The sequence below is a fragment of the Pollicipes pollicipes genome, unplaced genomic scaffold (genome assembly GCF_011947565.3).
Source record: "Pollicipes pollicipes isolate AB1234 unplaced genomic scaffold, Ppol_2.1 Scaffold_6686;HRSCAF=7923_pilon_pilon_pilon, whole genome shotgun sequence".
Taxonomy (NCBI): Eukaryota; Metazoa; Arthropoda; class Thecostraca; order Pollicipedomorpha; family Pollicipedidae; genus Pollicipes; species Pollicipes pollicipes.
Genome location: NW_023596921.1, coordinates 43,036,617 through 43,063,206, shown reverse-complemented (window position 1 = coordinate 43,063,206; position 26,590 = coordinate 43,036,617). Strand labels below are relative to the sequence as shown.

Below are 26,590 nucleotides of genomic sequence, written 5' to 3'. Positions count from 1 at the left end.
GAACAGAAGCCCAGTTGGCAGCAAGTTACCTCCTTGCCCCCCCGCGGATGGCTTGCATCCTCCCTGGTCACATTGAGTACTCCGACATGGCATCAGTCCCCTGCATGTCCAACGTCGGATGGGGCACAGGGGCCTTGCAGTTATGGGTTCCAATTACCAGCTGAACGCGGTGCTACAAATGTCTGCCCACATGACGCCAAAAATAATTTATGAGGTTCAAGGTCAAACAAGAGGACAAATTAGACTCATAGCTGTAGGGTGCATGCGTTTCGTATGCGTCTCAGGACATCTCGCAATGTTTTAAGCAAGAAGCACTCTGGTCTCCCGAAGCTGTTGTCTGTGTGCATAGTCTTTTCATGCGATCTGCTCAGTTACAAGCATTCTGCTTGCATAGCCAGCGATATCGCACCCACTTCCTCGGCACGGCGCCTTTTGCGAAATGATGATGGTGGGCCATAAGCAAAGGAATGTTTCAAAAAGTGGGGGGAGAGGCCAGGCTCAGGGTACACTTAGGAACTTTTCTGGGAAGCAGGCCCGGTGCCGGGGGGGGGGGGGGAGGGGCGGGGGCGGAAGGGATGGAAGATATTGTGCCCCACGCATAACTGAGTGTGCACTGATCGTATGGCTGCTTTGCTACATATTTATGGGTCAGCATTGCTGCTGATTGGTGTGTAAAATGTAAATTGGACACCTGCTGCAGTGGGTTTTCCGAGCTATCTTCCGTTACACCACACTAACGCAGAAATCAGATTTCGGGAAATTGCCTGCCTTAGGCGTAAAATGGTCCAACCGGCATTCAGTTGCCCCTCATTTCACGGAGCTGATTTGATATGCTTTCGTTTGTGGCGTGGCCAGAGGTTTCCTTAGGGGGCACCGTATTGACAAAAGCCAGCTGATGGTGACCCCCAAAAATAATCGCCGGACGTAGCTTACTCGTGAAGAACGGGCACGGTTTTTCATTTCATTGTTATCTCTACATTGTAACCAGAGCAGAAACAGAAACGAGAAACCACCGCGAGATCAATTTTGTTTGTATTTTCAAGTGAATAAACTGCGGAATTAGGTGTTAAGCGATTGCATGGAATATGTCATCGGCGCTTTTAAGTTACAAATAGTTCAGTGGACTCATTCTAAGCCGATATAATACAGAAGCTTTGTCAGGATTTTTATCTGGGTTATACAAACAGATTGATGGCCACGCGAATGTAGATTGTAAGTCGCTGCCCCGGTCACAGACCACGTCTGTCGAGAATAAACAGCGAGCGCCTTAAGGGATTCAAATCCACCGCGTCACGGGTGGGTGTAATGGAATGCAAACACTAACCAGCTGGGCCATCGGGACAACAAGTTTTTCCCAATGGCAGTGTTAGGACATTCTAAATACGAAACTGTGTGTTGTTAAAGGGAGTATGCTACCTTTTACTACTCTTCACTTATTGGCAGATCAGACGCGTGCGATTTGATCAAAAGTACCAGTTTTCCCGATTTTTTTTTTGAATAGCTCAGAATTTTAATTTGAAGTAGCCGGTCAGGCGTGGCAAAACCTGACGACGTGGTGGATAAGGTCGGTGACAAAAATGCATTCATTCACGCAAAGTCTGGTGCCAAAGATGTTTTTGGACAGCAACTTTTGGTGACGGCTAAGACGAAAAAAATACAGCACCCTATGTAAAACATAAGATTAGGTCTCCTTACATAGATATGATGCCTCCATGGTAATGAATTGCGTCACACAGCACAAGGAACGATTCTGTAAAGACTCTTTACCATATCTAAGTCACCCTGGTATCTTTCCTAGGTTTCATTCAAACATGACGACAAAAATATTAAATTATTTTTAGTTGGCCGGACGACTCGGTGACAGATCGGCGACAAATCAGCATATGTCCTATGGCCGGACCGGTCGGCCGATTCGCTGTTTTTAACAGCCGACTCTCAGTGTCCCAAACTAGGCGGCATAAAGTGCTGAGGAGATCTAGATATACGGATTTATCTGGTCGCAAGGCCATGTTTCAAATGCTACGATGCGACTGATTTGAAGTGGGCGGTGAATTTCACTGCACTGCGACTTTGCAAGTGGCACTCGCATTGCAGTGTCATGAATACCCGTCTAGGGTTTGATTTCTGTCTTTTTTACTTCCTTGGCTGTGCCGAGATTCAGCATGCTGTCCTCAGCGACAAGAGGCATTGTCAGTTCAGGGTAAGTCGGCGGGATGACCCGATCAAGGTAGAAATTGACATGTGATTATCCAATCCGTCTTTTCAAGACACCGAAAAGGCCGATGACTCACTGAAGCAGTCAGAAACTACCGGCGTTCTTCCCTTTCAAAGAATCGTGGATTGGATGTTAAAGTCTGATGGCACTCCTCATCAAGAATGACAGAAGGTGATAACAGTTCGGAAATGCCAATTTATGCCATTTTTGCGCTTATCCTGATTAAGAATGGTCTCCAGCCACATCGATCTTCAAATCAGGGGCGTTCCTACTTATTATTCAGTTCAGGGCTTCAACCCTCACAACCAAGTTTGTGAAGAAGCGTGCTTATCTGGGAGACATTCATGTTTTGGGGGTAAATTGCATAATTTATCACTGCTCCCAAACCTATCTTCAAAAGCTCTGCCTCTGCTTGAAATGCAATTATTTCGTCAACGTTTCGATAACTTTTGAACAATTATTCTCGGCTCAACCTTCTTCTTACATGAAACTTGCTTGCTGGGAATTTATATGATGCCCAATGATGTAGGCCATAGTATGGCGATGGAAGTGAGGAGTGGAGTAGTGTACGAAATCTAGGCAATGAGGACGCGGGAGGAGGCGAGTTGCAAGTTCCATTGGCATCTCCTTTACCAAGAGTCTTACCTCATGTAGCAGGTGGTTTTGTGTTATAGTAAGCTTTTATCTCATCTTTTCTTAATTTTTCAGCCAGAAATGTTGACTGGTTGGAGGGGGACCAAGCCAACATAGATAATGCGTAGTGTCCCATAAATCAATGTGAATTGATACTCCTGCATTATGCATGACAGAAACCACAGATAACCTTAGATGTGCATGCTACTTGCATGCAAAGGGCAATTTTGGCTTGCTGATTGAATTTCTTCCAATGTTTGGATCTTGGTAATGAAGTGTGTCATTCTGTAGCAGTCGATGTTTTCATGATCTGAAATGCATATGTTTACACCAGCGTACATAAAATGAATGATAAAAATGGCAGCCAACAACTTTTAATCCTCACCCTGATTCGCCGGTTTTTGTACCGCGGACAGGTGGAGCGGGGGGGGGGGGGATTCCCCGACGCTTACAAACTAAGAAAGGTAAAACCTCGCAGAAAAAACAACGAAAAGTGAACTGTTTTTAGCGAGATTTCGTCATTGGTAAGAAGTCTCCTGTTGTTAACCGAAGCCACTAGACCAAGTCGAAGGTCAAATTTTCCTGAAACCAAACATCAGCTTTGCATGCTCATTTATATGAAACCATGCAGTGAAATGGCATGAAACATGAAGAGGCATGTTCCTTGTTTAATCATGTGTACAATGGCATGTAGTTTTATCTGTTTGGAGCCTATATTTATAAGGAAGGGTTTTGTTTATGCAGCAGTGCCAACCCTCCGCGCGCGGTCCGCAGAATCGTCGCTTGCCATTCGCCGCACCCGCCGGTCTTGAATCGTCTTGCAACGATAGTAAAAAAAAAAAACATCGCTACCCTGAAGCCAGAATTGCTAGGGACACTTTTTTGGTGTCAACTCGCGCCCAACTGATACCACAGGGACTGCCAAAGATTTTAGCGAGACTGCACAATATGCCGCATTGGTGTCCTCAAACACCGTACGGGGGGATGTCACATCGCCCATCCTCCCCCTCCTGTCGTGGCGAGTAACCTGTTCAGAAAGAGCTATCCGCCTGGTATGAAGTTTTTTGAAAAAAATCCATACAATTTACCTGTTGGGGCACAGAGGAAGGCGCCCACCGATCAAAACATGTCTCGCCAGACTTGAAGCATGCCAAAGGCATGGTGGATAGTTTGGTGAAGGTTGATATAGGTTTTGAAGCGCACATTATATTTTAATAAGGGGGCATGGCCTAGTGGAGACCCCCCCCCCCCACACATACTTGACGTCATTCCCAGTGCCGCTTGCTACTGTTTCGGAATCTGCCAAGCATTTTGCTGCCTTGGCTATCGAAGTCCTTCGTTGCTTTTTTGCGGCCGAGGAAAGCAAATCCAGCCATAGATCGAGTTTAAACGTGAGGCCCCGGCAAGTCCCGAGGGTGGAAGGAAACTCCTGTTGTGATTGAGCCATCTCATTAGTCTAGTGCAGGTACACCTGCTTTCCTAGCAGCGACACATACCCTGACATTTGTTCAAGGGCAGTGTATGACTGAAGGTTTCGGTTAGGTATATGATACCGAAAATTGCAGTGATGGAAGAGACTTTTGGATGATAGGCCAATTATTGATGACGTTACCGGGCATGGACTTAATTGACCATTTGGCCATATGATGTATCACGCTACTGACGACAACTTTTCTTCCAAAAATTTGGTCGGCGACAAAAAGTACACTTTTACCACCCCTGTAGCCGGTGCTGCGGTGGAAATCTTATTTGACCTCCTGCGCATCATTATGAAAGAAGCACATTTCATTGGTCCTGCTGTTTGAACGAGTCTGTTCTGTTATGCTTGCAGCGCACCAATTTGTCAAAGTGAAGTAACTGCTACGAAAGCTTGAAACGCTCTGTTCAGGCAAAAATATATGCAAGGACGAATTTATTATCCCGCAAGCTCAACGACGTGTTATGCCATAGCTTTGATTTCTCCCTTATGGCGCTTACCATAGTGGCTCTTCGAGGCGCACTTTGGCTTTGGATATGGGAGTATCACAGGGTCCGAAGTGACGCAGTGGCACAAATTTTAACCAGTGCACTTCCCGGTAAGAGGTCCTTACCGCCTGCTGGGCCAATCACAACTGTGATTGGCAACATTCATTCGCAACGTTAGAGGTACTATGGCGCTTGTTATGACAACGGTGATATCGAAAACTGCAGGGGAAAAACAAAGCGCTGTTACAGAGCGTTACCAGTGTGATTTGGACTTCATAGGGTCCTTCTTAAATCATGAAGTGACATCTGAGGGCCCATCTAAACACTTAATCCCAAGAAGAGCCTATCCCAGATCTCACAAGGTCCATCTTATAACAGAGGGAAGGCCAAAGCATTGGTAAGAAGGGATGGGGGTGGCACACAGCTGGATTCTGGCTCCCGGTGAAACGGCACCCAGTGAATCATCAGATTTGCCCATTCTATTTCGTTGGGTCCAGGTTCGTTCATTTGTCATCACTGTTCGCTGAGGGACCCAGTGCATGAAACACTAAGGAGACCCCTTGCATTTCATGGCCATGGAGCCCGTAAGTAGAACACTAGGCAATTCCATTGCCTTTTCCAGTCAGGGGTTGAAGGGGATTTCCGTCCAAACAAGCCAACCGGGGCACTTACCGACTACTATTCTGGAGACACGGTGGCCGGGGCCCCGCGGTCGATCACGAGGGCCACAGAGGGATACGCATTGCTTTGGTCTCCTCCCTGGCGCGGAAGGCCCTCAGACCGGAGCAGTTGATTCCGGATCAACGAAGGGGGCCTCACTGACACCAAAAGATCGCTTACCGACACAAGAGTCCAATAATTGACAGGTGATTCTAGTTCAGCTCATTCGGCCCCTGACCGAAATGGAGAGGAGGTCCAGGGCTACGTTTATTCTTGGGCCCATTCCGACACAGTGCTCTTTCACTGTCTCATTATGAATCATTGCCATTTTTCCTATCTCCTTCCATTATCAGCGGGCCGGTCAATTTAAGAGACTTTCTGACATTCGGGGTCACATTTCTTTCCCTATTCAGAAAACGAAACCGTCGCTGACTCTGGGCCCTTGCCGACATGGGGTCCGCTGTTTAGGCGCACTGTGCCCCCCCCCCCCCCCACCGACCAACACAGCGGTTCCCCATTGCCTAAGGGACCTTGACCAATGCAAAGGGTTCTCTGAATGACCATCGTAGGCCCCAAAATGGTCCCGGATTTGGAAATAGGCTACAGGCCGCCACAGAAAAGACTTTTCAAAATTAGTGGTCGCGAATGGACTGGCGGGCCCTCATTGTCCCCAGGGGCCACCGATCGGCGCAAGGGGCTCACTGATGGACATTTGCGGGCCAGGATCCTTTGATGCAATCTCTGGCCAATTCTTCGGGACCCCTAGTCGGACTATTGGTCGTCGGCCCCGAAGAGCACTAGGGACCCGTCTGGACCATAAGGGAGACGTGTGCCCCCAGTGCCCCCTGATAATGTTATTAGGCTGATAAAGTATTCCCATGTGCCGAAAAGGCACCTCTCAGCTATTAGGCCCGGGATGAGCCCACGTCTGACGAAATTAAAAGATTGTACACGTTAGGTCTGGGGAGTGTCATTTTTTCATGACCAGACAAGCCAAAGGTCAAGTCCGGAAATATAATTTTTGGCCTGCAAGGACCTGGGAGGGGATGATCCTATCTTAGGCCCATAACAGGGACGGAGACGAGCCCAGATGATGGGCACAGAATGAGCTATCCATTCTGGGCCTCTCCCCATCCCCTTTATCGCGAGAGGACCCATGTTGGTACACCCACCGGCAGAACACATTGATAACGTGGCCAGATTTTTTTCTGTCACCAATATTTTCATTATTTTATAGAATATGGAAGCTCTAGAGCCGGCTTATGTTTCTGCTTCTAAAACAGTAGCGCAGGCAGAAGAGGGGGATGGGGGGGGGGCTGGGGGACGGTGTAGTGGGCTATGTGGCCCTGCTTCGTATCCGAGGGGCCCGAATGGCCCCTCGAGACCTACAATTAGGGGTCCGACTTGAGGACCCGAAGGGTTCAGAAGGCCAGGCGGAGGTCCGGGCATTTCAATGCCAGCCAGAGGGCCCTGCACGGATCAGGGGCCATGAGTAGGTAACAGGCTGTATGTATGATCAAGCACCATCAGGAACGCACAGTCGGCTTCGTGGCGGCATGGGCCTGAGTGCCCATTTCTCAAACAGGGAAAAGAGCGGAACCGGCGATTTACGTTGGACACGGCACCACAGCACCTAACGTAGACCCTATGCTCGCCAAGGCCCCAAATCGGTCAGAGGCAATGTTGAAGGAGGCCCGAAGAGCCTGGAGGACCCACCGGGTCCGATGATCAAGGGCTTGATTGGAACGTCTAAGAGTACGAAGGACTGACCGGTGTGCTATTCAGAGGTGCCGGCCTGCGGGGACTGACCCTCGAATGACAGTCAGAGAGCCCTTCGTACCGATCAGGGACACCCTGAGCCGATACATGTCTATACGTCGGTCAGGCACCACCAGTGCTGCACAGTCCGCTCCGTATTAGTATTGGAGTGGACTGTGGGAAGTAGGCTTGAGGGTCCACTTCCCAATCAGCTACAAAGCTGGGACCAGCGATTTACACTGGTCGGTGCACCTGTATCTATCAGCAGCGCCCAGTGCATAACAGAGTGCCCTATACTCGCAATGGGCCCGAAGCGACCAAAGACAGTTTTAGATGAGGCCCGAAGAGAGACCCGGGCGGCCCAACAGAACAGATTATCAAAGGCCCGGCTGAAGGGCATAACGGCCCGCAAGATTGGCTGTAGGTCATATAAAAACCGCGGTCCGTACGGTGATGACCTGAAATATCGGTCAGAGGTCCTCGTGTACCTTTAAGGACCCCCTGAGACAATGTGGGTGTGTAACTCGGCCAGAGACCGCGAGCACCGAACAGGTGGCCCCCTGTCAGCCTGAACCCACGAGGCCCATTTGCCAAGCAGGATCCAGGTCGGGAGCCACGATTGGCGCTGGTCTGGGCTTCTGAAACAGTGGTTGAGCCCCCTTGTCGGTCAGGGGCACACAGTGCATGACAGGGGGACAGTCGGTCACGGACTTCGTTTGATGAGGTTCGAAGAGGGACCGGGGGAACCCGCGGGACCAAAGACCAACGACACGATTGAATTCGGACACGGCTCCCACCCGTGGTGCCATGACCTGAAACGTCAGTCAGAGGGCTTCTGTTAGGTCCCTTTTGCTAGCGTTTTGTGCCCCTATTATATAGGGCTTCGACACTGAGCCAAACAGTCGGCTCCATGTCCGTCTGAGGCCATGGGACCCATTTCATAAGCAGGAATGAGGCCGGGGCCCGCGATTTGCAATGTTCGGGGTCCCTGACACAATGGCTCCTGCGTCGGCCAGGGGTCAGCTGCGCGGGTCAGAGGGCCTCCTGCGTCAGGGAGCGGACCAATATGATATGATGTGTCACTATAAGCTCTCACATCGGCCAGGGATGCCGCCCCGTGTCGCCAGCATGACGGCTGGGTGACACACCGCGGTGGGACAGAATGGCCCCTCAACGCTTCACCGGGAACGAAAATGTGCCCCGTAGTGTTCTACTCAAGGGGCCATTTTACCGGAAATGAATGGTCACATTAGCGTTGAATTGAGTCGACGGAAACAAGTTCAAAACGCGCCAAGCCATTCCATGTTTGCCTGGGAAAGTTCATTCTTTGTAGAATTGACTGGTGAAACAAATAACATCAAAAGGTTTGAGTCTGCGAGCTGGGTGCCGATAGTGTAGTGGCGCCTACGTTAACCGTAACGCGTCTGGGAAACTCCAGGCGCGGGGTTCGATTCCTCGCGGCGCTCGCCTTTTTCGCCAGGGTGAGAGGCTGGCGACGCCGTGCAGCCCCAGTAGCTGAGTGCATCACAAACCCCCAATGACTCGCCCGTAATCTCGGGGAGCAAGGAAAGCGACAGCTTGGGTTGCAGTTTCCGTAAAAGCTTTTTTCGTAAAACAAATTATTCGTCCATTTTAACGTTGTTTTTCCTGGGAGCCGAAATTCCACGAGCGGGTGGGCATTTTGGGTCATTGAGGAGGCATCTGTCTCCACAAAGAAGATTCCAAAATATGGCCTGAGCATAGCCTGGTGAGAATTTTGAAAGTGAATCGATGGCTCACAGCACAACAGATTTTGGATGCGCCTTTATTTTGCTGGCTGCTTTTCAGGAGATAAGACTTGTCGTAGCATTTTAGGCGGAAACAAATTCGGAAGCTTGAAACTGCCAAAAACCATGGGACAAAAGCCATAGAAGTGGAGATTCTTCTTTGAAGACCAAGCCACAGAATGAAGGCCCTTCTGTCATATATTCCTTGTCTGAGCCCTGCTCCCGTCCGCCGTCGGTGGCCACTGTCCTGGCCCGGCTGTCTTCGAATGGCTGACTGCTAACTGATGGTATGGCCGCTTTGTTGCGCATTTCTGGATCAGCATTGCTACTATCTTCCCTTACACCACACCACCCCAGAAAAATCCTGCCGCGAAGCTGCCTAATTTAGGTATGAATTGGCCAAACGGACATTTAATTGCCCGTCATTCAACGTAGATGACTTGATCTGTTTTTGTGTACAGGCAGGGGGTGGCCAGAGCCTTGCTAAGAGGAACGCAGGGTAAAAGCAGGTAAAAGCCCCCTTTATGGTGATCCCCCCCCCCCCCACAAAAAGCATCCTGAATATAGTTTACTTGTTAGCGAGAGATCCGGTTTTCTTCGTTTCACTGTTAATATTACGTTGTGACCAGAACAGAAACCAGAGACTACCGTGAAAACAATTCTGTTTACATTTTTAACACGCACTCGGTTGGCCTGCTAGACACCCTTCGCTCGAGTGGCGGGTCAATTTGTCCCCTCCCCTGAGATCTTGGTAACTAAGAGAGATAGAAGCACCAACTTCACAGATTGTGTTGACCTGTACGTGAACTCCCTTAATCAAAGTTTGGGATTCCTTGGTCATGACTTTTGGGTCGAATAACGTCAAACAAGGTCAAATTCCAGGTTGGTTTCTTAAGTGCCCCCAGAACTTATGTAACTGTTTCTAAGGAAAAGGTCGCATGTTCAGTTAGCGTCAGTAACCATGTTTGACCTTTTGAAGGTCATGATGACTAAAATCATACAAAACTGCTCTGAGTTTTGCATTTGAATAAGCGACAAAGATTACGCTAGGCGGTGTTTTTCTAAAAACAATATGTTGATCCAGGTCATTTTGGGTCAATGATATATTCTGACCTCTAACAAGTCCATGGAAACCATACACAAACACGCCGTTTTCAGAAAAACCTGCCGCAGGCATGTCACTATTCGACCGCTGAGGCTAAGTGGCCAGTTAAAAATTGATGGTCATACAAATTCTAAAGGGTGTAAGACCATACTTCTGAATTCTCTGAAGCTTGACTGAATTCGAAAAGAAAAGTCCTTTAAGATGATGCTCGCCTCTCGGACACGTAACACTCCCCACGAAATGGAACCAAATCTATATGTATTTTTCATGATGCGCGATTATATGAGCCAATAGCGTGCATTGCCAACTTACATAAACAATTATTATACATCGATTGTAACTTGCTGACACCACATCACCGCCAAATAAAAGGTGAAAATCAATAATTTGTTTAGACACGAGATCAGGGTGTTTAAAGCGTTGGGCAACTCCGTCGCTAGATGCAGCGCTATTAATACGCGCAACCGTACATCTTTTTGCTAAATTAATACTTGATATCACGTTTTAATAAAGCATACAACTGAAGCTTCTTTGCTTCTTTACAGCTTCTTTGGCAACCACAACTGCAATCCTAGTCTCATCTGAGCACTCATTAGAGCAGAGGATATTTGTGCGCCGGCAGAGGCACAAGCTTGCCGTCCACGTAGTGTTTACAGACAAGGCGGGCACAGCATTCGGGGAACTCCTTCCTCCTGTCTCCCCGAGCCTCGCGGCAGAACAGGTTGTCGGCCTGCAGCTTCTTAAAGTCCACCTGCTTTTTAACCTGCGGACACCTGCAAAAGCGAAGTGTTGATGAAGACAAGCCAACATCCAAAGCCGCTGGTTTTACGGGACGAGTATGTTGACAAACGGTAAAGTATACAGAGCTGCTTAAAGCAAATGCAGTTTTCCTCAGCGTCCAAGTGCCAATTCATGAAATGTAGGTAATGGAAGTTGCAATAGCGTTTTTACTAAAACAATATCACATGTTCCTTTTGCTCCATAGGACGACCTGTGACACTGCGTGACATTTACTGGCGAGATCAATCCGTCAGACTCACTGGAATCTGTCAATGTAGAGAACGCCCTCCTCCTTGACGCAGTGACTCTGTTTACAGCCAGAGAAGGGGGAGCTCCATACGTCCCCTATGTTGAACTCCTTGTCAATGTTGCTGTCATGACATTTGGTGTCGTCATCTGGAATATGCGTATCGACCGCGGGTTAGATAAGATCATTGGTTGGAGTGGATCGCGGGTTATATCGGAGGTTAAAATTGATAGCTCGCTGTCCTCGAAGTCAAAATATCCAACACATTCTTCATCATACAGCATTTTCCATGCTGAAAATGTCAAGCCAATGTTATCTTATGGTCGTCAGTTGAGCAAGAAGCGAAGTGAAGAAACAGTATCTCTCCAACCCAAATCTTACCTCTGCCAACCGGGAAACGAAGGTACCTCGGGTACTGTGCACAGCACAGCTGCACACAAACAACAGCGATGACCAGCAGTTTCCACATATTGCTGACTGAAAATCTGACGCTAGTCCACTCTCGTCTGCTGTCTGGTCTGACCACCAAACGCTTCTGTATGCAGCCTCCAGCGGCCGGCTCGCTATATATGCAGCACCGGACCGTGACGTCACGTTGCATAGGGCTGGCCGTAGTGTGGGAGGCCTGCGAGAAAATCTCTTCAGCAGCGATGTTTTCGACGCCGCGCATGCAGTGGTTACATTGCGGTCATTCGGGGAGAACGTCGTTGGAAGAGTGCTATTCTCGACACCTTGCCTGACGCCCGGCTTTTGGGCACCGACAAGGTGACAAGTCCGTTCCAGTGGAACCGATACGAGATCTGTGGTAAAACCAGCCGGTCGACGATGCTGAACATGCCGGATGAGCTTAGAGAGGGAGGCGAGCGGTGTGGGTCATGATGGTAGGTCTCACATCAGCCAGAGATGCCACCCCGTGTCGGTAGCATGACGCCCGGAGGACACACCGCGGTGCGACAGAATGGCCCTTCAACCCTTCACCGGGAACAAAACTGCGCAGCGTAGTGTTCTACTCAAGGGGGCCATTTCACTGGAAATGAAAGGTCTCATTAGCGTTGAATGGAGTCGGTCGAAATAAGTTCAAAACGTGACAAGCCATCCCATGCTTGCCTGGGAACGTTCATTCTTTGCAGAATCGACTGGTGAAATAAACAATATCAAAAGGTTTGAGTCTGCGCGCCGGGTGCCGATAGTGTAGTGGCGCCTACGTTAACCGCAGCGCGTCTGGGAAACTTCAGGTGCATGGTTCGATTTCTCGCGGTGCTCGCTCTTCTCGCCATGGTGAGAGGCTGGCGACGCCGTGTAGCCCCAGCAGCTGAGTGCATCACAAAGCCCGGATGACACGCCCGTAATCTCGGGAGCAAGGAAAGCGACGGCTTGGGTTGCAGTTTTCGTAAAACCTTTTTTCGTAAAAAAAATTATTCGTCCGTTTCAACGTTGTCTTTCGTGGGGAGCCGAAATTCCACGAGCGGGTAGGCATTTTGGGTCATTGAGGAGGCATCTGTCCCCACAAGGTAGATTCCAAAATATCGCCTGATCATAGTCTGGTGAGAATTTCGAAAGTGAGTCGATGGCTCAAAGTAATACAGATTTTGCATGCGCCTTTATTTTGCTGGATGCTTTTCAGGAGATAAGACTAGTCGTGGCATTTTAGGCGGAAGCAAATTCGGAAGCTTGAAACTGTCAAAAACCAGGTGACAAAAGCCATAGAAGTGGATAGTCTTCTTTGAAAGCGAAGCCACAGAATGAAGGCCCTTCTGTCATATAGTTCTTGCCTGAGCACTGCTCCGGTCAGCCGTCGGTGGCCACTGCCTTGGCCCGGCTGTCTTCGAATGACTGACCGCTAACCGATGGTATGGCGGCTTTGTTGCGCATTTCTGGATCAGCATTGCCACTATCTTCCCTTTCGCCACACCGCCCCAGAAAAATCCCGCCGCGAAGCTGCCTAATTTAGGTATGAATTAGCCAAACGGACATTTAATTGCCCGTCATTCAACGTAGATGATTTGATCTGTTCTTATGTGCAGGCTGGAGGTGGCCAGAGCCTTCCTAAGAGGAACACAGGGTTGAAAAAGCCCCCCCCCCCCACCTTATGGTGATCCCCCCACAAAAATATCCCAGGATATAGTTTGGTTGCTAGCGAGGGATACTTTTTTCTTCGTTTCACTGTTATTTTTACGTCGTCACCAGAACAGAAACCAGAGACTTCCGTGAAATCCATTCTGTTTACATTTTTAACACGCAACCGGGTGGCCTGCTAGATACCCTTCGGTCGGGTGGGGGGTCAATTTGATCCCTCCCCCCTGAGATCTCGGTAACTAGGAGAGCTAGAAGCACTAAATTTACAGGGTGCCTTGACCTGTACGTTGACTCACTTAGTCAAAGTTTGAGGTTCCTAGGTCATGACTTTCGGGTCAAATAAGGTCAAACAGGTTCAAATTCCAGGTTGGTTTCTTAAGTGCCCCAGAACCTAGATAACTGCTTCTAAAGAAAAGGTCACATGTTCAGTTAATGTCAGTAACCTTGTTTGACCTTTTGAAGGTCATGACGACCAAAATCATACAGGACTGCTCTGAATTTTGCATTTGAATAAGCGACAAAAATTACGCCAAGCAATGTTTTTCTAAAAACAAAATGTTAACCCAGGTCATTTAAGGTCAATGATATATTCTGACCTCTAACAAGTCCATGAAAGATGTATAATGGAGTTCCTGCTGTCAATAAACTCGAAATGAGCACCAGAATCTATCCCGTACAGCAGGCCCTAAGGTAATACAACAGATCGTTTTTGACCTTGGTCTGACCCTTTTGCCTGACCTTAGGTCAACGCAACTTGCTCATTCAATATTTGTGTTGCCTAAGAAAGCATCCCAGAGATGGATGGCTTCGTCTAGCACTCAATGGTTGCATCAGATTGAACGATTCCCTAGAAGTTGACTTCGCTGAAACCATGGCCTGACTTTGACCTGCCATAGGCCAGCGACCTTACAAAGTACATCTAATTTTTTATGCCAAACGATTCGCTATTCAATTGTCTAAAGCTATGCAAAACAGGGCGCGGCTGCGCCGCGCCATTCGGAAACCATTCTTGAAAAACCTTGGGGGGCGAGCCGAGTTGACCCCCACCCGAGCGCGTGTTGATATCAATAAACTGCAGAAATCAAGCGTTTAACGACCGCATGGAATAAATCACCGGTGTCCGTAATTACAAGGGCTTAGTAGACTCTTTCTATACCGATAGAAGTCAGAAGCTTTTTCATAATGTTTTATCTGCATTCTACATGCATTGAGGACACCGCGAAGGCAGATCGCAGAGCGATGTGTTTGATCGAAATTTGAGGATGAAAATTTTGATTGTAGATCGAGTGGTCAACAATGTGTATTAACGTCACCAATCCATGTTTGTTTGGAAATGTGCAGCATTGAAGCAAAATGGAAGGGGTCTTTGTTTGAATACAGATCAGGGTATGAATAAGAATGCAATCTGGCCTTCTGATCCATCAAACATAGCCAGAAGACGAAAACATTCGCTTGCTTAGAATCTTTTCAACGAACACGACTTTAAGCTATCGAAAACACACCCTTGATACGCATTTCCCAACGTACCGCAACTTATACGTTATACCCGGGCCTGATGTGTCGCCCTGCCCGAGACTTATCCAAATCCAGTGGTAGAAAGTGGCATTCATAAAATGCTACCTCACCGGAAAAAACAGGAGCTTTCAATGCCGATTCATACAAATGCTGGCTTGTATAATAATACAAACATATCAGGGTGGGAAATGAACTGCTGGTAGGATTCGGTTCTAAAGGCATTGATTTCATATGATTGTTTGCATGCAGAAACATTATATCTCCACAATGAAATTATTTGCAGGGCTTGACTTGCACCAGCGTAAGACGCCACTGCTGTTACTTGTCGGGCTTGGAAGTGCTGCCAAACCACGGTTTAATGAGTTTATTGTCGTGTAATCATTCATATCACACACAGCTTCAAGGGATTTGTGAATAATTAACGACTGTTGTCGTGCAACAACTCTCAAACTACACATGCTTCCAATATGAGTAGGGTCTCTGAAATGATTAAGAGGCTCGTTTAACATGCAAGTTATCTTAGTTGATACAAATTGTTTGCTTATGCATACTAATACAATTGCATGGAAACAGTTTGTCGTTAGAGTGTTTAGTGTTGACTAGAACCCCGAGAAACAAGCTTTTTGAAACTTTTCAGTGATTCGACTTATCGTGAAAACGACTTTTTCGCAGGTAATAGACATGCAATCTGCATAGGAGAGCCCACATGTCCATGAATGTAACGTTTTATGTTCAACACAAGTGCAACTGTGTGCATTGTTCAACACTGTAAAGCCAGCTGTCCGAACTAGCAAGCAGTTCGTTTCTCAAGTGCAAACGTCAAAAGTATCGTGAGGTCCTGCGCCTGAGAACCGTCCGACTCGCCGGTCGGGGGCTGGCCGCCCCCGCCCGCCACACGAGGGAGGGCGCCTTTTGCGCTCGGCGTGCCGCGGGGTGTGCCGTGATTCGGCCGGGGCCTCTTCCCCCTGTCTGCATACCACTGACGCCGACCCCGTTAGATCGCAGCTATTTCTGCCGTGCGAGAGCGGCTTTGCTAGTAGTTTCATTCATGCCAGTTTGGAGACGCCTGAAAACGCACTCGATTTCTGGGCGTTGACTAAGATAGTGGCATGATAATGCTGCAGCCGTCATAAATTCAGGTATGACACTAAAACAATACAGTTAATACAAAAATATGGCACTTATATGGCACTAAGATTCCAGCTCTTGGAAAGGCACATGTTCGAACAAAAGAACGCAGAAAGATCTATGCGAAATAGAACAGCACCTTCCTCAAAGCAAATGCAAGACATGACCAGCCGTACGCAATGCTGTGAATACCTGGCTCCATGAAGCCAACTTAATTTCCGAGGTCCAAACTTAAACAAGACTGCAAAGTACACCCATTGCCGCAAGTTGCATGCATCTCGTAGCGTATCCCGGAACATGCACTCAAGGTGCATGCACCTTGAGCAGGCTGTTGGCAGTCTGCAAAGTATTCTGATGCCGGTCTACTCAGTTACAAGCATTCCGCGGGCACGGCCAGCGACATCACGCCCACCCCCAAGGTTCGGCGGCTTTTGCCAAAGGACCAGTTCTCACAATGGTGACCAGTCCCCTCTTGAACCTCGCGGCGATTACCCAGCGGGGTGGCGGGGGAGCGGCGGCGGTCGCCAGGCGCCGCCACCGCAAAGATGTGTGCGTATGGAGAAGGTGGTCTTCTGACTCTAAACACAACTATTTAGCGTACCGTCGAAAACCCATCCTACCAGTACCGACCTCAAAAACGACCTAAAGTCACTTCGTAGCGCTTTGAACACTTTTCCACAAACAAGCTTTACCATGCTGGAATTTCGGTACTGCCAAGCAATTTGGTACTGCCAGACGGGCGTGCATTCACACTTCAGAGGCGTTAGGTTAGCTTTTACAAACACACACGCACACACACACACACGCACATACACACACACACACACACACACACACACACACACACACACACACACACACACACACACACCAAATAGTTTGTGGCGTTACCGGTTCTGAGTAATGCTTATACAACAGCCCGTGTGCAGTAACTCAGTCTAGCCCTGCACACCGGGCAGCTCACTGTCATCCTGTGTAACCCCGTACACCGGGCAGCTCGCTCTCACTCTATACACCTGGCAGCTCAATCTCATCCTGTAAATCGGGCGGCTCACTTTAACCCTGTACACCGGGCAGCTCACTCTCATGCTGCACACCGGGCAGCTCACTCTCATCCTGCACACAGGGCAGCGCACTCTCACCCTACACATTGGGCAGCTCACGCTCAACCTGCACCCCGGGCAGCTGTGGGATAAAGAGAAAACAACTATTGAGCCATCGGAGCGGACATCATTACATACATCATGATAATGATGTGGGCTTCGGGGCGTGCCGACTACAGTGGTCATATGATGCCCATGGTTCCGACATAAGACATAGCTACGACGATACTCCGACTAAAACCATAGACAAATAACAGACATGAGGAAATATAGCCGTTACCAGCTTTCATGCCGTTATGCCATCCCTCCTCTTGGGATGGTGGAACCCGCAAAGCTGGGGAGAAAAGTTCTGAAATCATTAATTGGGGGACCATACAATACAAATCATTGCACTCCACGCGTTTTGCGCTCTTTTTCAAATGTTGTTTTCATCAAATCATTTTCGTTTTCAACACCAAATCATTGTCAACTGTTTTTTGAGTGCACGAACGCTTGCCGACACATATGATTACACTGACTATAGGAGCTGCTCTTTGCTAATGCCCGCGACTTTTCTCGAAGCAGCAACCAAGTCACAGGTGTAAATTCGACTGCACGGCGTAGGTTCCGAATAGCAGCATTATCTCACCTTGCCACCCCACCTACGACAAGAGACTGACCACTGCGAACCCGTGTTGTCCCTGAGCATGACAGCACAAAAAACAGCGCTGCTCACGCTATCAGCTACAGCGAACCGGTGAAATCTCACCCACAGGACCACTACGTCACGAGTTGGCGCCGTAATTGAGCTACGTCGCCGACCGGAATGCGCTTATGTCCCCCAAATACGACGAGGATGGGAATAATACACGACTACAAATCGCACTGAGCGGATGCAGATGGACATGGCAGTGAATGTACCACCAGGTGGGCTCATTCCCATTACTGGCTTGAAGACATAGCAGTGTGGAAATTGCGTTCTTTAGAAACATTCCAAAGGATCAAAAGTTCCCTGTGCAAACATGTACGGGGAATCGTGCTAGCGGGGAGCTTGCCAGTGAAACTGGGCCTCTAGAGCACCGGAGATGCACATATACGGCGCCGCCGTATGAAGACCCTATCGACTGATGACTCTTGACGGCGTGACTGCTGCAGATCAGTTCCCGAAGCACCAATGACGTCATCCTACTCTGGACCTGCTGCGAGGTGCTCAACGTCGATCGGCACCATTGCCAACACGTGTTGTAAAGAGCACGATTTCTTGTGAATCCTAACCATAACCTTGCATTCGACTCTTTAGGTCACTTCATAATTCTACTGGCGCGCTGATTTACAACGTAACTGGCATTGAGTCAACTGATCCCTTCTTCATGCGGGTCTCAGGAACAAGAAGGGAAATTCCTTAGAAGCTGTACTGTCTGAATTTGAAATAATTTCTCCGCGAACTGTGCGACCAGGCACGGTTTCCTGCAACATTATATGTTCGAAAAAATGCCACCTTCCCCATCAGATTAACGTGTGACTTAATTTTCAACTTGCAAAAAAAGCTGGAGAAAGGCGTCGGGACTACTAAAAATGGATAATCTTGCATTTCATTTCGTTCGACAGGCAGGAGCGTATGAAGACTTTATCATCCTTATTCTGCTACAACATCGCCTTCTCGTGCCAGCTGACCTTTCTACGTCCCCTCAACGCCCAACGAGCCCGTCCCGGGCTCGTGCCCAGTGCGTCTGTGTTACGAGGCCGACTTTTTTGTCTCATACTTTCACGAGTACGTTCCAACGCGTCTTCCTCATCTTGTAGTACAGCATCGTCAAAAATACTGACCTCAGCATACAGAGCATGACACGACCGGATTGGAGCCGGATCTCTCGAGCCGGGCTACGATTGGCGTTTCCATGGCAATGCAATGAATCCGGGCTACTGCAGGAACTGGCGAGCCTCGGTTATCTTGAAAGTGACGTCAGTTATGGCGCATGTGTGATTTTCTCACCCGGAGGCTGCCCTTGTTCTACCCCAGGCTTCACGCTTAAGTAGCGATATAATTAAATAAGCGAATGTGGAAAGTACTGCCCTCACATATATTCATGCTTTACCATTGGGGCATCGAGAAAGCCAATTACCTGTGACAAATAGCCACGATGGTCACCCCCCCCCCCCCTCCCTTCGCGCTCAGTTCTGTGCTATACAACACATAGCGAACCCTCGCCATGGAAGGTTTCTTTTAAGGGAGGATAACATCACTGTTCCATCCATTCCCAACGGTACTGTTGCAGTAATACAATGGTTGTGGTTGAAATACAAAGGTTATTACGCGATTCGCCTGACAAATGTAAATAATGATAACATTTTTGACAAGTCACGCTTTTTTGCCGACATTGAAGGCAGAATGTTTTCAGTGAACTTTACTGATGATCTCAGATTACGTTTTTGGACCCGATGATAGACAACTGCGCCCATGGTAATGTCACGTCCTATGAACACATGCAAAACGCGTTAGACGCGCTAGGGAGGTTTTCAAAGTACGTACATGGTGTATAAGGTCAAAGTTTTTACATGTTCAAATCATTTTGACCACCAAGCTTACGACCCAGGGGTGTGGTTTCACGAAATGATTGAGAGCGGGGGATGGGGCTGAACGATGATGAATTACCCAACCTGTCCCCAAATGATGCCAACAAGTAGGTTTGTCCCCAGATTTTGCCCACTTTCTTCCCAAAGTTTGGGAGGGGGTTTCAGCTCCACCCTAACTCATAATTTGTCAGGCCAGTATGCCACGTACTTGCCGTCAGGTCGTGGCTGCAAGATTGTGCAAAGCAATCAATTGCCCCCAGAAACCAGGGGCTGGTGTTATGAAAACAAGTAATCGGATCCAGAAACCAGAGACTGGTGTTATGAAAAAAACAGGCCGGCCGGAACCAGGAACCAGGGTCTCGTCTTCATGAAGGGGAAGTGTGAGCCAAGAACCAAAATTGAAAATCAGCTATACGTCTGCTGGAGATTTAACGATATTGGGGCGGCTGGAAGTAGGAATGGTGTATCGCAACTGGGCCACACAGTTTTCGCCTCTGTTGCCGGCTTGATCACATGCCGCTATCGTGACTTGAACCACGGGCTGGGAGTTTCAACACGGACGGCTCCACCTCCATCCATCTTGGTGCGATCTAACTGGCCCAGAAGAGTCAGTTAGGGATGGCTTCTGGTGCCCTCACAAAACTGCATGATCATTGTTGGTGACTTTGAGAACATGACCAACATTTGCATAGGCCGTGCTACGGACCACCAACAACGCACAGTTCGCCGCCTGATAAAACTGCTTCTGGAGAAGCAGCCCAGGTTAGGCCGGCGGATTGCTCGCAACCCGGTGACAACTCGACTGCACATCCGGCTTAGGTGGCTGAACCAGGCGAAGGTGGACGCTGCAGCATGGCGGCGGCGAACTAGCAAGTTGGTCGCCATCATCAGTTTCACACGCGACATCGTCGCGGAGCTTGAAGTAAGCGAAAACATTGCCGAGCTTGTGCCTGAGTGTGCAGGTGAAGCAAGGCGCCATGGACGGGACGGAGGCTTCAGCAGTGCAAGATTATGGGTGGTGGAAGTATTACGTCTGTGATATCGCGGAGTCAAAACAGAGCCAAGCAGCAGGGGCGGGGGGGGGGAGGGTCATGGACGGAGGTGGAGCCTGAGTGGGGGCGAGACTGAAGGCTCCCCGTCCCCCTGAGTAGGGAACTACGCCCTTGGGAAAGCTCACAGATTGAGTAAGCGTGGATAGCCACTGAAAATCGTTTCACACGTGCATGTGCTTCGTTTCACCGCATGTCCTTGACTTTCTAGGCAATCAGAATCGCTCTTGGTGAGCGTCTCGCACGACGCAAACGTTTTGAACTGTGGCCGTAATCAAAGTTGGCAAAGATCTGATCTAGGGATGACAAAATCATTTGCATTTTAATTGGGTATCTTCGTATACCCGAAGTTTGTCAAAACTGCCAGAGAGCATGCTACTAACCGCTGAAAATCCATGCTTCCCCAAAAGTCTTGAAGTTAGCTGGCATTGGGTAATCTTGTTCACGCGACAAAAAGTAGTGATTCCATAATCTCTGAAATCGGATTTTTCAACCAAAGCCCAAATTCAATTCAAAATATAATCTGGGAAATACTGTTTAGGGGGTAAAAAACATTTCCATGGCCGTTGAAATCTGGATTCGAAAGGAAAGCCAGATTTCACGACGCCATGGAAACTAGTTCTAAGCCTCAATCACAAAGTTCACAATCGCCAAGCGATCTTAACAACGTTCGATCCAGCTATCCGGGTGACCCGTGAGCTACGTGCGCCAGTAATCGATCCGGAAATGGCCAATATGTCCTGTTTGGGGACCTCTTCAGTAAAGCAGCGCGTTATGTTCTGAATATCGCGTCAATGGTACGGTATTTTACTACGGCAAAAATACTACTTTTTTAAGCGCGCTGCCAGATCTTTTTGACGTGATGGGATAGTCTCATACTGTTTATACGTACATGCGCTCATGTGTTTTTTATCCCTCATCACTTTTTGGTTGCATTTTTTGTCACACTGTTTTATCTCTCAGACTAATGGCACGTAATAGCCACGTATGTGTGTGGATTGTCGGCTGATGTTGAATACAAATACAGATGGTTGGACATATAGCCCATTTGATGGGACCGCAACCAATATCCACCCAAATTGTATGCGTTCTTGTAGCTCTGTTGTGCCAGTGACGAAGCATGTAAAACATTGCAAGTTCATCTAGTTCAACGACTGAAAGAACATAAAACTGCTGGGCCCAGAGCCAGACAATTTTTAACCGATGATATATATTCTCATGCGCAAGCGCTGAGCGCGGATGCATTTCTGTCTATCAAACTCAAGACGGAGAGGGATATTCCGGTGTGAAGATAAAGCATGTTCTTATGGGTTCTTAGCCGCATCTACCCACACCTGTTTAAATCTTGTTTGCATCCACATGTTGATAACACCCGCTGGTTAAAGAAGCCGCGACGGGCGTATCGCTGGCTGAAGTCTTGACGATATCAACGCCCGCTCATTGCTGTCGGTTGCCCAGATGCTAGACATTCCCTGCGACGATTGAGATTATATCGTTAGCATTAGCTAAAACGGCTTAATCACCAGCTGGCGTTCTGCTCGCCTGCGCAGTCACTCCGGCCAGTCTATTCGTGACATTTGTGTTGCCCTTATAATCACTGTCTCCAAGGAAGAAGCCTTTCAGACCGACGACGGACAGGGCTCCCTGGCGGTCCGATAGATGAGGGCTTGACTCCCATATGCATCTCTTCTGGCGGTGGGGGGGGGGGGGGGGGGGGGGGCGACAAACCGTGCGGTGTATCGCAATGGCGGCTCTGGGAAGGGCCTGGGCTCTGTACTCAGACCCCGCGGCCATTGGCTCCCTCAGTGCTTCTCCCATCGGCGCCGCCTGCAGTGGACTGCCGGTCCTCGGTTTGTTCCCAGCAGCCAGCCAACGAGTCATTAAGGGCGCCTATGGCCGAAACTTTGGCATGTAGCACCCCTACCTTTTCCGAAGTCACCGCCACTACACAGTATGTAGGCAATCGATGCAGATGACTTTCTAAACCGACGATGTAATCCCCAAATGCTTGCCTTTCGATCACAGTCTAAATGCAGCTCAGTGCATGCTTATTTTCAATAAATGCACCACCGTAAGGGGGGAGGTAACTCCCGTGGATGTTCGTGCCAAGCCGGACACCTACCTAGCTACATTTTCGGCGAGCTACATTTTTGGCGAATCCGCTATCTACATTTCCTTGCAAAGAACAGAGACGAGCTTGCTTGATAGGTTTTGGTACACGTTGTATTGCAGATGTGTCGTTGGGAATCACCTGAGGTGAAAACATGGCGCATCGTCAAGCATCTGAACAATACAGCCTTGGCTTCCCCGACACCCCACTGCACAACCGCACTTATCATATGCAATTTGATCGGCACGTTCACCGAGATAGCTTGATTATTCTAATTCGGAATATTCATGTTTGTACAAGACTGTTTTTACTCGGCTACATCAGCTGTGAGTCGCAGTTATTGCCTGGTTGGTGTGTACCCCGCTGATGTTGTTCGCCAGATGGTGCGGAAAATTTGATTCCAGCCACCGCGACTCCAATCTCGATCTCTGGAATGCCGGCCCAGTTTGCTAACCACTGCACCTCAGGTGCCCAAATGAATCGCCTTCTTAACTGCCTTTGATGGTTCCTATTGCTAAATGGTAAGTATGTTACGGGAACTCTCATGCCTGGGAATCATTCCCTTTGACACAACTGGCGGCATTCCAGAGATCCGGCCGTAGTCCCAGTGGGAAAACCTAAATTATTCGCACTAGCTGCCGAACAATATAGGGGCCATGCAATTTGGGCTCATCAAAGATGGAGAAGTTGAACAAAATCAGCTTCACGCAATTATGGATATTTGACTCATGATAGTTGATGAGTTAGGACAATTATTTAAGGACAGGGCTTAGTTGAAAGCAAATAATCGAAACTTCAGCAAAGTTGATGGCCAACACGATTACGACGATCGTGATGGGTGCACTGTGCAAAACGTGTCTCTCTAAAACGTGCTAAATCCCAAAAGTGTGCACGGACGCTTAGAAAGCTTTGGAGCGCACATTTGTATCAATTTTGTCATCGATACCAGTTTTCCATTTCGACATATTCTTGAGTGATTCCAGAATAATGACATAGAGCTTGTGTGAGATGGTTCTACGTTGAGCAACTGAAATGGATTGCATACTTTGCTTCAAAAATGGTCTGGGATCCAGAAATGTCATTACGGTACGACTGACTACACCACCAAAAACTACCTCAAATAGATATAGTTTAGCGGACTGATGCGATGAGGCAGAGCCAGCGCGGTAGCCCACACCTTCTTGCCAAAGCAGGCGCTTAACACCCGCCCTGATAGGGAGAAGTGGGAGTTCGACGCTACCCCTAAGGTTTTTTTGGGATACATCTCCGGCATGCCGTCCAATCACGCCAAAATGTTCAGTATTCTGTGAGTCATCCCTTGCACGTTTTTCGACACAAAAAACAGTTACTAGCCTTTCTGGTTTCGGACCAGCGGCGGCTGTCGAGGAACACTGCACAGCAATCTACGACCGGGCGGCGGGGTGCAACTGACGATGCCGCGGAACGCGCGCGGCGGGTAGACATAGTTACATTCGCAGTTACGGAGTCTTATATCATAAATCTAAGCTCAAAACACATACAACATATACACAATTGCACTCGGAATTCAGCATGAAATAGGCCAGTTTAGGTTTCGCGTCGCCAAAATGTGAGATATCGTATGAATAATGTTGTAAAACTGAAAAGTGCGAGTTTCTGGAAAGTTGAGCCCTTGACCTGGCATAGTCAGGTCAATTGTAAGCCTCACAAGATGGAAACTAGTACTGATCACAAGACTGAGACTAAGAAGGGATATTTTCTTCTAAGCTCTGTCTTCGTCACTCTGGCAACGTTAGTTCGGACATTTCGTTTTTAAAAGCATAACAACGTTTATACGGCATGCAGACTGTAGTGCATCTTAACGATTTGATCCCCACTTCTCTTGCGCATTCAGTATATTGGTATGAGTGCCTCAGATAAGCACGCCTTCAAATGCAAGCAACACATTTCATTCGTCTGGCACCTGAGCTTGTGACTTCATATTGCACGGCTTTACATCAGGTGACCAATGAAACGCTTGATACAGATATTCCTTCTTTTATTGCAGATGTGCATGCATCGTGAACATACCCTCGCACCTTGTTTTCGTCAGCTATGCCATTTCCTGGATAAAAGACTGACTTCGGAAATAGTTTTGAATGCGGCTCGCTTTAAGAATTTGAAAGTCCAATACCTCGGTGCTTCCGACCTGTCCTTGTTCATCAGATCATAGTTATTTCCATACACAAACACGTCGTTTTCAGAAAAACCTGCCGCAGGCATGTCACTATTCGACCGCTGAGGCTAAGTGGCCAGTTAAAAATTGATGGTCATACAAATTCTAAAGGGTGTAAGACCATACTTCTGAATTCTCTGAAGCTTGACTGAATTCGAAAAGAAAAGTACTTTAAGATGATGCTCGCCTTTCGGACACGTATCACTCCTCACGAAATGAAATCAAATCTACATGTATTTTTAATGATGCGCGATTATATGAGCCAATAGCGTGCATTGCCCACTTACATAAACAATTATTTTACATCGATTGTAACTTGCTGACACCACATCACCGCCAAATGAAAGGTGAAAATCAGTAAATTATTTAGACACGAGATCAGGGTGTTTAAAGCGTTGGGCAACTCGGTCGCTACATGCAGCGCTATTAATACGCGCGACCGTACATCTTTTGATAAATTAACACTTGATATCACATTTTAATAAAGCATACAACTGAAGCTTCTTTGCTTCTTTATAGCTTCTTTGGCAACCACAACTGCAATCCTAGTCTCATCCGAACACTCATCAGAGCAGAGGATATTTGTGCGCCGGCAGCGGCACAAGCTTGCCGTCCACGTAGTGTTTACAGACAAGGCGGGCACAGCATTCGGGGAACTCCTTCCTCCTGTCTCCCTGAGCCTCGCGGCAGAACAGGTTGTCGGCCTGCAGCTTCTTAAAGTCCACCTGCTTTTTAACCTGCGGACACCTGCAAAAGCGAAGTGTTGATGAAGACAAGCCAACATCCAAAGCCGCTGGTTTTACGGGACGAGTATGTTGACAAACGGTAAAGTATACAGAGCTGCTTAAAGCGAATGCAGTTTTCCTCAGCGTCCAAATGCCAATTCATGAAATGTAGATAATGGAAGTTGCAATAGCATTCTTACTAAAACAATATCACATGTTCCTTTTGCTCCATAGGACGACCTGTGACACTGCGTGACATTTCCTGGCGAGATCAAGCCGTCAGACTCACTGGAATCTGTCAATGTAGAGAACGCCCTCCTCCTTGACGCAGTGACTCTGTTTACAGCCAGAGAATGGGGAGCTCCATACGTCCCCTATGTTGAACTCCTCGTCAATGTTGCTGTCATGACATTTGGTGTCGTCATCTGGAATATGCATATCGACAGCGGGTTAGCTAAGATCATTGGTTGGAGCGGATCGCGGGTTACATCGGAGGTTAAAATTGATCGCTCGCTGTCCTCGAAGTCAAAATATCCAACACATTCATCTTGGTAATACGGCATTTTCCATGCTGAAAATGTCAAGCCAATGTTATCTTATGCTCGTCAGTTGAGCAACAAGCAAAGTGAAGAAACAGTATCTCTCCAACCCAAACCTTACCTCTACCAACCGGGAAGCGAAGGTATCTCGGGTACTGTGCACAGCACACCTGCACGCAAACAGCAGCGACGACCAGCAGTTTCCACATATTGCTGTCTGAAAATCTGACGCTAGTCCACTCTCGTCTGCTGTTTGACCTGGCCACCAAACGCCTCTGTATGCAGCCTCCAGCGGCCGGCTCGCTATATATGCAGCACCGGATCGTGACGTCACGTTGCATAGGGCTGGCCGTAGTGTGGGAGGCCTGCGAGAAAATCTCTTCAGCAGCGATGTTTTCGACGCCGTGCATGCAGTGGTTACATTGCGGTCATTCGGGAGAACGTCGTTGGAAGAGTGCTATTCTCGACA

At 48.3% G+C, this 26,590-nt stretch overlaps 1 protein-coding gene across 2 annotated transcripts; it reads right to left on the bottom strand.

Moving 5' to 3' along the window:
• Nucleotides 1-10,129: 10,129 nt before the first annotated feature.
• On the bottom strand, nt 10,130-26,341 carry LOC119107584 (uncharacterized). Of its 2 annotated transcripts, none has more exons than XM_037231083.1 (3): nt 26,243-26,341; nt 11,143-11,278; nt 10,130-10,875 (listed from the first exon to the last, which is right to left on the bottom strand). In XM_037231083.1, the coding sequence occupies exons 1-3, from the start codon at nt 26,328-26,330 to the stop codon at nt 10,695-10,697; spliced, it is 405 nt and encodes a 134-aa protein (XP_037086978.1). In that variant the 5' UTR covers nt 26,331-26,341; the 3' UTR covers nt 10,130-10,694. The 2 variants fall into 2 exon arrangements, with proteins under 2 accessions (XP_037086978.1, XP_037086977.1); XM_037231082.1 differs by lacking the exon at nt 26,243-26,341 and adding an exon at nt 11,511-11,644.
• Nucleotides 26,342-26,590: the final 249 nt, after the last annotated feature.

What these genes read in the sequence shown, in the direction of transcription:
- LOC119107584 (XM_037231083.1), bottom strand. Translation starts at nt 26,330, where the DNA reads ATGTGGAAACTGCTGGTCGTCGCTGCTGTTTGCGTGCAGGTGTGCTGT. An exon ending in TCGCTTCCCGGTTGGTAGAG is followed by an intron (nt 11,279 to 26,242) that starts GTAAGGTTTGGG and finishes CGCATATTCCAG; the next exon opens with ATGACGACACCAAATGTCAT. An exon ending in CTCTACATTGACAGATTCCA is followed by an intron (nt 10,876 to 11,142) that starts GTGAGTCTGACG and finishes TCGCTTTTGCAG; the next exon opens with GTGTCCGCAGGTTAAAAAGC.